The 11926-nt window shown below is 31.5% G+C and overlaps 1 protein-coding gene across 7 annotated transcripts in view; it reads right to left on the bottom strand.

Moving 5' to 3' along the window:
- The window catches only part of LOC122627551 (protein kinase C and casein kinase substrate in neurons protein 1), a 49741-nt gene that overhangs the window by 4683 nt on the left and 33132 nt on the right, over positions 1–11926 (bottom strand). For 4 of the 7 annotated variants that reach the window (XM_043808731.1, XM_043808725.1, XM_043808726.1 and 1 more), the window contains exons 2-5: positions 3648–4039; positions 3222–3410; positions 2201–2221; positions 82–308 (exon numbers count right to left, since the gene is read on the bottom strand). In XM_043808731.1, the coding sequence (XP_043664666.1) occupies positions 82–308; positions 2201–2221; positions 3222–3410; positions 3648–4010 (800 nt within the window). In that variant the 5' untranslated portion in view covers positions 4011–4039. Of the gene's footprint in view, positions 1–81; positions 309–1201; positions 1214–2200; positions 2222–3221; positions 3455–3647; positions 4040–11926 lie in introns of those variants that run through there. The other 3 variants (XM_043808729.1, XM_043808732.1, XM_043808730.1) reach the window with 3 other exon arrangements.

The following is an 11926-nucleotide window of genomic DNA, read 5'->3' as shown; positions in this document are numbered from 1 at the left end:
AAAAAAAAAAAGAAAAGAAAAGAAAAAGAAATAACAACATATAAAGATAATATCTTTAAGAACTTTTTAAAAAACACTTACACTGGATCCTGTGATATATTGAGGCACTTGTGAATACCAAAAAGAACTTCCTTAAAGAATTGAAGTCGTTGCGCCTCCATTTCTTGACACTTATCAAAAACTTGCGACATATCCTCCATATATTTTGGATTATACTGATTTATTTCTTGAAGTGCAGCTTCATATTTTTCTTTCGCCTTTTGTACTTCTTCTTTCGTCTTCTGCACCCTGTCCTGCATTTTCTTGACCTGTACAAAACGTAATAAGTATTACTAAACTCGATCGAGTAATATGATTTATAACTTTCAAGATAAATCGAAGGTAAAGATCTTAGCAGAAGTATGTTGGTACTTTGATAATGATGTACGTTCTTATCAAATAACATGTTTCTGCTGGTACAACTGATCTCTCACCAAGTCTACTACTAATTCTTTACCTTCCAACTTCTTCGTATCGTAAACAAAGCCGTAAAAATGCCTTTTTTTTCTTTTTCTTTTTCTTTCTTTTCTTTTTTTTTTTTTTTTTCTTTGAAAATTATCGCATTGAAAATTCGATCAGTGAATTTCTAACATTTGAACTATCGTTACGAGTGCTAGCAAATCTAAAAAAAATTATTATCGCTCGTTGTATATAAGTATACCATGAAATTGCTAATTGAATTAACAGTGATACGAATAAGTAAGCCGATACTCATTACCTACGTTCATAAATGTGCATATTTCGTGCGATTACAAATGTAGTTATAAAGTGAGCAAAGCCTTGCCTTACGAGATAAGAGAAGCAACAGATATGTGCATGATAAGCCGATAACAAAAAAAAAAAAAAAATAAAAAAGAAAGAAAGAAAGAAATGAAAAAGAAAGGAATCATCAAATTTACGTAAAGACGATTAGAAGTATAATATATGGTTTAGCTTTAATGGAGGCCAATGGAAAAAGAAAAGTGAACGAGAAAAAAAGAAAAAGAAGATACAAAAAGATATATAATGCTTTTCTCTTTTATCTATGCCGGCTTTACTCGGTTTTACTCGGTTCGATTAAATAAAAATACACGCGAATACTATAGAAGATATTTCAATCGATCGGGAATCTGGCAAAGCGGATTATTAAGTTAAAGGAATCTCGAGAATCGATATTGCTTACCAGCAGGGCTTTCTGTAATAAGAAAAAACGAGAGAAACATGGATTAATAATCATGCTGCATGCAACATCATATACATACAAGCTGAACGTCGCCTATTTTAGAATTCCTAAGGCACTCTTGTATTCTGAGGCCCCATGCACCACATCCACACTCAGTCATCTAAAAACGTTGTTAGCCTTTTTCAGAGAGTCAAAACTTGCTATTTTCGTCCACGATTTCTAAACCGTTTCTATTGATTGTACTACAGAAATATATATATATATTTTCTTTTCCCTTTTTTTTTTCTCTTCTTTAAAAATATCTTCAGGAAAACTTATACCTCGCAATGCGAGTAGTAAAGGAAGCATTTCTTTTATTCAGGACGTTGTGCATGCTGAACGTATAATAATAAAAGTGCATATCGATCTTCGCGTTATCGTTAACATTAAACCTACCAACACTTCTTGTATACCTGTTTCTATCGCGTTAGGTCAAAATGACCGATCCTTAAAAAAAAAAAAAAAAAGAAAGTTTTATTGTTTTTCTGATTAAACGTAGACAATAGTCAATTTGTTATTGAATAAATTAATAAATAAAAAAACTCAAGAGTAAATACTCACAAAGAAGTACTCATTGTATGTATATTTTGAAAAAAATTGTAAAGTTTGATAGCCGATGTAATAACGTTTCTAAACGCATACGTGAAAGTTGTAGAAAAAATTAAAAACGATCGATTTGATCGATAATGGTAGGTTTAGTGTTAAATAAAATAAAGACAATATTTTTGTGACAAATGATCTACCAGAGATATTTTCTACTTTTTATTCGAAAAAAGTTTCTAAACAGAATCCGTAAATCGTAGATTAGAATTATAATAAAATGGGGGTACGAGGATTCTCATCGCATTGTAAATAATTTTTCATTCAGAAATTTCATTCAATCAGAAACGTTTAACAGCAAAGATTTTTAAAAAGACAACAGTGCTGCATGCAACTCTGTTAATAAAGGGTTTGACATACGTTTTCAGAGCCTCGGGCCATCTGAAAATAATTATTGCTAAAGAACAATCGAAACTACTGTAATATACATATATTCACGAATGTGCATAGTCGTGATGCACGCTAGCCAATGTAGATATTTATATCCATGTTGAAAAAAAAAAAGAAAAAAAAAAAAAAAGAAACCTACTCATTAAAATCTTTAAGTGACTTAAACGTTCTAATTGTAATCATGAAAAAAAAAAAAAAAATCGATTAAGACTTTACAACGACGTATTTATACATAGTCGTACATATTTAGGAATCTACAATGGCGTAAAATTAGTGCTATGGTGTTTCAACATCTAATCTCGTTATAAAATGTTTTTTGAAGAAAATGGCTATCCAATTTCTTCTTCTTCTTCTTCTTCTTCTTCTTCTTCTTCTTCTTTCTTTTTTCTCTTTTCACCGTAGAAAATTATTATCGTACGTTTCGTATATTCTCTTCGAGGATATAATCGTTTTAAAAAAATTCGTCATTTAATAACGCGTTTATCATGTATTCATTATTTTAATACGGGTACCCTCATCGTAAAATCAATGAACAATAATATCAATTATATCCTTCGATGATTGCTATTTATTTTTTTACTTTTCTTTTCCTTTCTCTCTCTCTCTCTTTTTTTTTTTTTATATCTTTACCTTCGACCGAGCGATATCGTGATATAATGAAATAATTAATAATATCGATTTCGAGGTCGTTTATCAACGGCCTAGATTCTTAGATTCATTTAAAAGCTGGCATGGTTACGGTTCTATATATATATATATATATATATATATATATATATATATATATATATATATATATATATATGTATGTATGTATGTATGTATGTATGTATGTATGTATATATAAAACACGTCGAAGAAAAATTACGTATGTAATAACGTATGTGATAACTTTACTACGATAGATAACACTTTGATGTGAATAGTTGATCGTGACGCGACTACAATAAAAGACAAGGACGAATATATGTAATCATGAGAGACATATTACCTGGTCGGGTGAAAGAGAACTATCAGCGGAAGCGTTCCTCTCCATGTTAGCCGCAGTTCGCTCAGTTTTGCAGCTGTTGTGATATTCCGCTTTGGCTTTCTCGACTTTCTGTAATAGTTTCGCCCAGGGCTTTTGCGCTTTTTTAAAAGCGTCTTCCATTTCCTTCCGCTCTTTGAGGGTCATCATCGACTGCAATACAACATCGGCGAGATATTACGAATAATAACGCATACCTATACGAAAATAAATCAGCTGTAACTTTTATTTTTCTTTTTTTACCCGTAGTCGATGATAAATCCATTATCGATCTTTAAGGAGAGGGTGGAGGATAGTTGGCGAAGATAGATGATAAATTTTCATTTCGAGAGATTTACAATTCGAGTTATTGTATGTATATCAGATTTGTTATTGTAAAATTGTTTTTACCTTGTGATAGGTATCCTTTTGCCATGTCTTCACTTGTTGGATGATATCGTTGCAAAGGTTCTCCTTAACCCTAAGATGAAGGTCACACAACCTATCGGACTCGACCAGAACACCTTTCCACGCAGCTTCCGTGGTTCCATATTCCGGACCTTTTTCTATCTTGTCGTTCCAATTTTTTGACCAATTCTTCAACGCCTTCGCATAACTTTTTTCAATTTCCGCTCTTTCTTGAACCAAAGCTATTAAACTATCGCAGAGCTTGTGACCGTCCTCGATCCTTTTAGTCGTTCTCTTGTAATTGCCCGGCTCCCAGAAAGAATCGGACGTTGCTATAAGCATGTTATCGTCGCTGTGATGTGACATCCTAATCTAAGTCGAGAAATTCCTCTCAGCTGAAACAGAAGAATTGGTTCATTTTTTATCGATCATTCTGATATATCATGGACGAGATTATTTATATTTTTTTTTTATTAATTTTTATTTAGCCTTAAGTGATCATATTTATTTATAATGATCTATATATATAAATATAAATATAGTATTATATATGTATATAAGTATTATAATAGTACTATACATATAATATATAATTATGTAATATATATGTATATATATATTATATAAATTAATATATATATATATATATCTATTATAATAGTACTATATATAAAATATAATTATGTAATATATATGTATACATATTATCTATATTTATAATATATGAATTGATACATATATATATTCATAATGATTTTTATATATATATATATATTTGAATATTATATTAATATTTTTATATGTAATGATATAGAGATGAATCAATCTCTCTCTCTCTCTCTCTTTCTCTGATTTATCGAATAGCGTGTTAAATGTAATACGAAGGAGACGTTACTTCAAAGATCGAAGCTAAACGTCATGTCTATTTCTACTAATGTATCGTACATATTCGAGTCGACTAGAGTCGACGTAATTGGATTATGAGTCGGTCTGGATCATCGATTGGCCCGATTTGCGAAGCCATTATAAATCCGAACAGTCTCTCTCTCTCTCTCTCTCTCTCTCTCTCTCTCTCTCTCTCTCTCTCTCTCTCTCTCTCTTTCTCTCCTCTCCTCTCTTATCAAAGAACAAAAAATTCTCATTTTAACGTTACAAATATAATAACACGCTTACGCGATAGATTTTTCGAATAAATACAAAATAATGAAATGTAGCAATAAAATATATCCACATACGTACGATCTTTCTTTGAAAGCTTCGATGAACTCGTGATTAAGAAATAAAATGAAAACAAAATTACAATCTTTTTTAACTTAAAAGGTATTCATCTATGTACATAATATATACGACGATGATCGATCAACTCAAAACAAACTATTAAGTTCGATAGCTTTACAAGATACATTTCATTCTTAATTCCTTTTCTTTTTTTTTTTTTTTCCGTATACAAAGTTCACTTCTTTTATCGTATTACTTTAATCCGATTATTTACGCTTCTTACATCAATGAGATATTTATTAAAGTAAGAAAAACTACGATACTTTGTTAAACGATTCCCTATTAAATGAATTCTATTGGCCAAGAGATTCTTAGCGAATGTTTCGAAGTTCATAGGCTGTTTGCCAAAGGAACGATTATATTTTGTAAGTAAAAGAATTTTTTGCGAGAGTGTGTACGAGAGAATGAAATTTAAGAATCCGATGTTCGCCGTACCGTGGATTATAGGATACTTTTGAGTATTGAAAAAAGAAGAAGACGAACGAGACGAAAGAAGAAATAGAGAAAGAAGAAATAAGAATAAGAAGCTGAAAGGCCATTCCCTGGGTTCTTCGCTTTCAACTTCTGTGAAAGATAGGATAATTGAAACTAAACTATCGCCTCGTTGTCTGACCTCGTATTTGCTCTATTTCATCGATCTTTTATCATAAAATCCGACCTCGTTATCGTATTTCTCTCTCTCTCTTTTTCTCTTTGTCTGTCTATCTATCTGCCTTTTTATTGCAAAGAAGAAAAATGAGAATTCTTCGTTTAATATTATAAAAATACACGGTAATATTCTATCTTCTTGAATTTATCAAAACACAAATCGAGAAGAAAAGAGAAAAGAAAATAGTATATATTGATCAAAGAGGAACGCGAAGGCGAGTAATTTGATGACGATGGTAACCTGTTGACCTAATTAACGAGCTCATCGAATTATGGAGATAATTTAACACTTCGATAGCTCTACTGCTGTTTAATATGCTCTAATCACTCCTCTTGAAATTGCAAGCAGGGTGCTTCGACCTCTTTGGTACCTGCACGCACATATACACACACATACACGTACACACAAGCGCGCTAACATACACGTACATAGACTATATATAGATATATAACGTACGTGTTAATATATGGTGTCAATTTAATTACGTTTAGATTTGAAAGAAGATAAGAAAAAAATTAAAAAAAGAAAAAGAAATAAATAAATAAATAAATAAATAAATAAAATAGATCGACTAGAAAATCGATCTTCGTAAATCGCCATTATAGCTTTTAAAAAATTTATCGAACCGTTCGAAACTCTGACCAAAATTTTGCCGACGGTAGTAGAAACTGAATCGATCGATTATTTTCATTGCACCCGACAAGCTATTACGCGTGTGGTACGTAAGAGATAATGAACGTTGTCGTGGTCCTTTAAAACCAGTGGTTCTCATTCATCGTTCTCCTCTTTAATACGATCCAGATATTCATTCGTACGTAATAAAAAGCTCACTTATACAATTTTAAGAGAAGAGAATAATACAATTTACTTTACTTATTATTAATTCAATACGAAGTGATTATAATTCTTTTTCTTTTCTTTTTTTTTTGTTTTACTGAACGCATACATCACCTTCGTTTTATCGACTATATCGTAAAGAATTACGTTTCAAGATGGAAATCGTTGTGATGACGGTGTAGAAAAAGAACTTGGATATCAGTATTCCAAGATAATTTACATAACATAAAGTCCATTACTACATATGTGCGTACATATATATATATATATATATATATATATATATATATACACACTTTTTTGAACGTAGGTGTTAGTATTTCACACAGAAGAAAATTCATCGCAAACGATGACGCATATCGGTTGTACGTTAATTTTATGCGTTGCAGAACTTTGGTAATCACTTCTTTTAATGGTCGTGCGACGTTTTAATTAATTGGTTTCCTCGGTGAATAACATAGATATACAGGCATTATATTCGCTATCGATGCAAAATGCAAAATGTAAAATCCAACCAATCGCAGGAAAGATTCAATTGTTAAAGAGATATTAACATTTCTATTTTTCTCATCTGTCATTGTTAAAAACGTTACATAATGTTACATAGTTAGACTTGATATCGACGATAGGAAGGGACGCTCCGTTGAGTTAATCATCGATCCAATAATAAACCTTTAAAGCTAGAATGTTCAATGACCTGTTCGAGACTTATACGTGAGAAGTTGCTTGATAATTTCCAGACAAGAAAAAAGGATTAAAAAAAAAAAAAAAAGAATAAAACAGAATAAAAAAAAAATAAAAAATAAAAAAAGGAAATGGCTATCCGTAGAGTTGGGTGAACTACTTAAAAAACTAATTAGCGTGTTGTGCTGGAGACGCGAAATGGAACTAACGATTGTCCTCGTCGGTGAACGAAACGATAAAAGTAGTAGAAACAGGAAGAGGAGGAGGAGAAGAAGAAGAAGAAGAAGAAGAAGAAGAAAAAGAAGAAGAAGTAGACGAGAAACGGTCCTGGTATGAGTCGTTGTGGAATGTCGTCGGGCAGGCCGGAAGATGAGCAACAATCAACTCTTTCAGAAGAAGGTCGGATCAAGGATTTCGATTTTCGTTCTCCGGAAACTCGACTATCTCATCATCGCCTTTTCTTTTTGTTGAACTTCTTTTTCTTCATTATATTAACGATTATTAACGAATGATTATCATTCCATGAAATTTTTTTTCCATGGAAATCTTTCGTAACGATACTACATATTTACGTATACGTGTATATGTGTGAGAAGTGAATGATCGCATTTATAGAACGTAACTTTATCGATCCTTTATTTTTGTTTGTTTGGTTTTGTTCTTTTTTTTTTTTTTTGATTATTTAATTTTAAACGATAAAATGAATACGACGATTCACTTAAAATTGTTATAACTCGAAGAAAGAATAGACAACTCTCCAACGACGATGACGATTCTTTCCGTTACGCCTTTCAATGTCCTAGGAATGAACAGAACAGAGCTCGATCTCGATCGTGGAATGTCGTTCCACCGGCCGCCAGGATAAACTCAGAATTGGCTATCGTATGTATGCATGTATGTATGTATGTATGTATGTATGTATGTATGTATGTATATCTATACATATACATTATGTACATACTAGCAAAAAAAAAAAAAACAATCTTGTTTGGCGCCGTGAGGTTGCGATACAAGTTGGATTAACTTTATTTTTCTTATTCTCGATCGTCATCGTTTCTATAAAAAGTTATCGCGAATTATCGGCCAAAAAATGATAAGCGATAGCGTCATTCGACATTATTCCTTAATTATTTCCATTGAAGTGGATTGTACGCTAATTGATATAAATTCGTTTTACGAATCGTTCGAATCGATATATTGAAAACGATATTTGTTGACAAACGGATTATGTTAATAACGGAGAGGATGTAATGCGATGAAAAAAAAAAAAAAAAAGAAAAAAAATTAGAAAAAAAAAGAAAAGAAAAAAGATCGAGATATCAGTCAAGTTGATTGATAACGAATCGCAGGTATTAAAGTTGGTGGGATGTTAAATACAGCGACGTTTTTTGATTGTTTGCATTTTTTTTTAAATATCTTGTTAACGGTGACATCACGTTGAGTATTCTCTGATAAGTGTTAAATCAGTCTAGATCGAGTAACGATGAGTGCGCATGCGTGTGTCGTGTAAGTGTATATATATATATGTGTGTGTGTATGTATGTGTACGTGCAGGAGAAAGAGAGGAGTCATGTAGTTGATAAGATAAAGGGTGTCGTAAATAAACATGACTAACGTCATAGTAATATGAGAAACGAGTGGAAAGGTGAGCGAGTACATTGATTCGAAACTAAAGCGGCCAATGTACGAGATATTTAATATAAACAGGTTAATTTTATATCCTTTATCTAATTATATTCTTGAGAAAGTATATTGTATAAATAAGTATATAAGTAATATAACCAAAACGGCTTACGAGTGATTTAATTCGACCTTCGAATACAACTTCGTTCTTTCTTTTTTGTTTTACAGGTAATATTAAGCGAGACGTATAACGTGAAATCAATATTTAACAAATGATTATAAAACCAGAGATAATAAATTCAAATACGCTCGCACAAAGTTGAACAACGTGATTTCGAATCGGAAGATAATACTTTTTCTATTTTCTTACGATCATTTCGATTTATTTAATCTTCTTTTTTCTTTTTCTTTTTTTTCTTACTCTTTCCAATTCAAGCCATCCATTCTTCGCTTGGACGATTAGAAAATTGATTCGTTTCAACGCTCGATTCGTCGACGTTTACATTTTGTTATAATTATCTTGGATAAATTAAAAAAAGTTTATGCGCATTTCCCCCTACCCTTATCCCTCCTATCACTTTCGAAAGAACGTCGAACGAGGTCTTAGAAAAATAACTCGATTTAGTTATCCGATCGATAGAATGTTAGATCGTAAATTCTTAGACGGTTTACCAAGATCTTCGGACATAGACATAGACACCGACATGGACATTGAAATCTTCTCGATGAGAAATTGTGCCACGGCTAATACCACTAATGGAACAATGCTGAGAAGTTGACCTGGTTAAGGGAAGAGATATCCTTAAATGCAATAGCGTGCCAAGTTAAGAAAGGAAAACGTCGTATTTTATTGGTGGAAGAAATTCTGAAGGAAACGGAAGGGGTCAAATAATTGATATATATTTACGTACATAAGCGCGACTTTCTTTTTATCGTGTCAAGGTCATATGTAATGTCGTTTTCGTCCTTTTTCGTATGATTTACCAAGGTGTTCGGATTAATCGATATTGACTAAAGCGACGAATCTAAATTAGCTCGAATAAACTGGAATATCTATATACGAGAAGAAAAAAAAAAAAAAAATAAGAACGTAAAATAAATTTAAAATTCGTCGATCGATTTTTATCTTCAAAGAAAAAAAAAGAAAGAAAGAAAAACAAAAAAAGTAAAAGAACAAGTTTTATTTTTTAATTTATTCGTTCACAATCGGGTTTCTTGATACGTCGTTCTCCGACTGGTTCTTTCTTTCTTTCTTTTTTTCTTTTTTTTTTTTCAAATATGCTCTATTTGTCTAAGGTTCATCAAAAAGATTCTGAAGCCATGATTGTCCAAGGAAATGAGCTTCTTTTTGCGTCAACAAGCTTTCTAGCTTCATCGTCGTGCGTTCATGTACTATCTTGCGTCTTTATAAGACATCTTCTAGGTCTAATGGTGAGTCTTTGAACCGTTTGCTTCGGGTCAAGAGACTGGAGAACACCTCGAGGAGATGTAAGACACCTACTAGATGTTCTCTAGTGTTTTAGCAAAATTTATGTTGAACGGGATTGCTTTGCGCGAACAACAGCCGACCGATTAAATCGTAGCTTCGATGCAGTTAAGTCCATGACGATTTAATTACAACGATAGTTGCTTCATTAATGTTAATAAAGAAAAATAATATTTCGTTCCGCTTAAGAAACTAATTCAAGCCGTTAAATACATAATTGCAAAAAGAGCGTTGTCTCTATATTATTATTTATTTATATTTGTTTTATTTGTTTTATATTTATTTACTTATATTTATTATAATTTATATTATTTGTTATACTTATATATGTTATATATTATTAGATAAAATAGAAATAGAAATAGAAATAGAATGTTTCTATTCTCATTGAAAATTCCGTACAAATAAGGTTTTATAAACGTTTACGCGCGTGAATCATTTTTGATTATAACTACAAAGTCGTCATTATATGTAATATTGTATAATTATAATATTTTTTATATATAACATTTATATTATTGAAATATAATATTATATATATATATATATAATATATAATATTTATAACAAAATATTACATACGATTTGTACCATTGCAGAAACGTTAATATAAAATTTCGAAGTGAACGCTTGAAAAATTGTCAAAATATCATTTATTTGATTACAGACACTATATGCAAGTAAAAAAAATGTAACGTCAAAAATTAACGAGACAGCAAAACCGATTTGATCGAAGAAATCAGCGAAAAAGAACACTAGCGAAACTTGAACATGTTTTACGTAAAATTTCACATAAATAAATTCATCAATTATTTTCAAAATTGCATCTATATTGATACTGAAGTATAGTATAGCGGTAATTGTATCCAACGCATAAAAGCGGAACAAGTAAAATCACTATAGTTATTACACAGAGAGTAAATCATTATAATCATTACAAAGACTATATCGTTCATACCTGCAATAAAAAAAGCGAAGCTTTTATGATCGAAAGGTTGGTTTATACTAATCACAAGATCCGCTACTGGAAAACTACTGTAAATAAAGTCTCTCGAAATAATCTAGCGAACGATAAACGAGAAAGTAAAATCAATTGGTTCGAATAATGGCGGACAGAGGGTGGATAATTATCTGGTCTACTGTACGATTTCACAGACCATGAGACATCTGCATAGGACAATGAAACATCGTCGAACGACGAACTGTCGTTCGCAAATGCTGCACCAAGCACAACAGAATCCATACTGATATGACTGTTCCGTCCTATTGGCGAAAGCAACCGCGTTCGCGAATTTACACTCGAAATCTGGGTTGACTCGGCCTCGATATTCCGGTATACGGAAACCAACTTTCAATAAACGCGTTTGTCCGACTATTTCTTTGCGTTTCATGGAAAAGCAAAGGATTTCAAGATAAATACATACTTGGAAATTTCCATTGAAAACATTTCGTTTATCTCGAATTTGTGAAGCAAAAAGAAAAGAATTTCGATAAAAATTCCTGATCTCTATAAAGGAGATATTTACGTATACATATATACAGAATGTTTCCTAAAAACGTGAGCAGAACTTCGAGGATAGATTCAGTACGTTAGAATAAGAAAAAAAAAAAAAAAAAAAAAAAAGTTCATACAAAAAATATGACCTTGTTTTAGAATTATAGCCGTTTTTCATGCGAAACCTGTTATTTAATAATTTTCATAGAAACTGTTCGAAGTGGCCAGTG

The sequence above is a fragment of the Vespula pensylvanica genome, chromosome 3 (assembly GCF_014466175.1).
Source record: "Vespula pensylvanica isolate Volc-1 chromosome 3, ASM1446617v1, whole genome shotgun sequence".
NCBI classification, from domain to species: domain Eukaryota; kingdom Metazoa; phylum Arthropoda; class Insecta; order Hymenoptera; family Vespidae; genus Vespula; species Vespula pensylvanica.
Note: the sequence above shows the minus strand (reverse complement) of the source record. Positions and strands in the feature narration are given on the sequence as shown.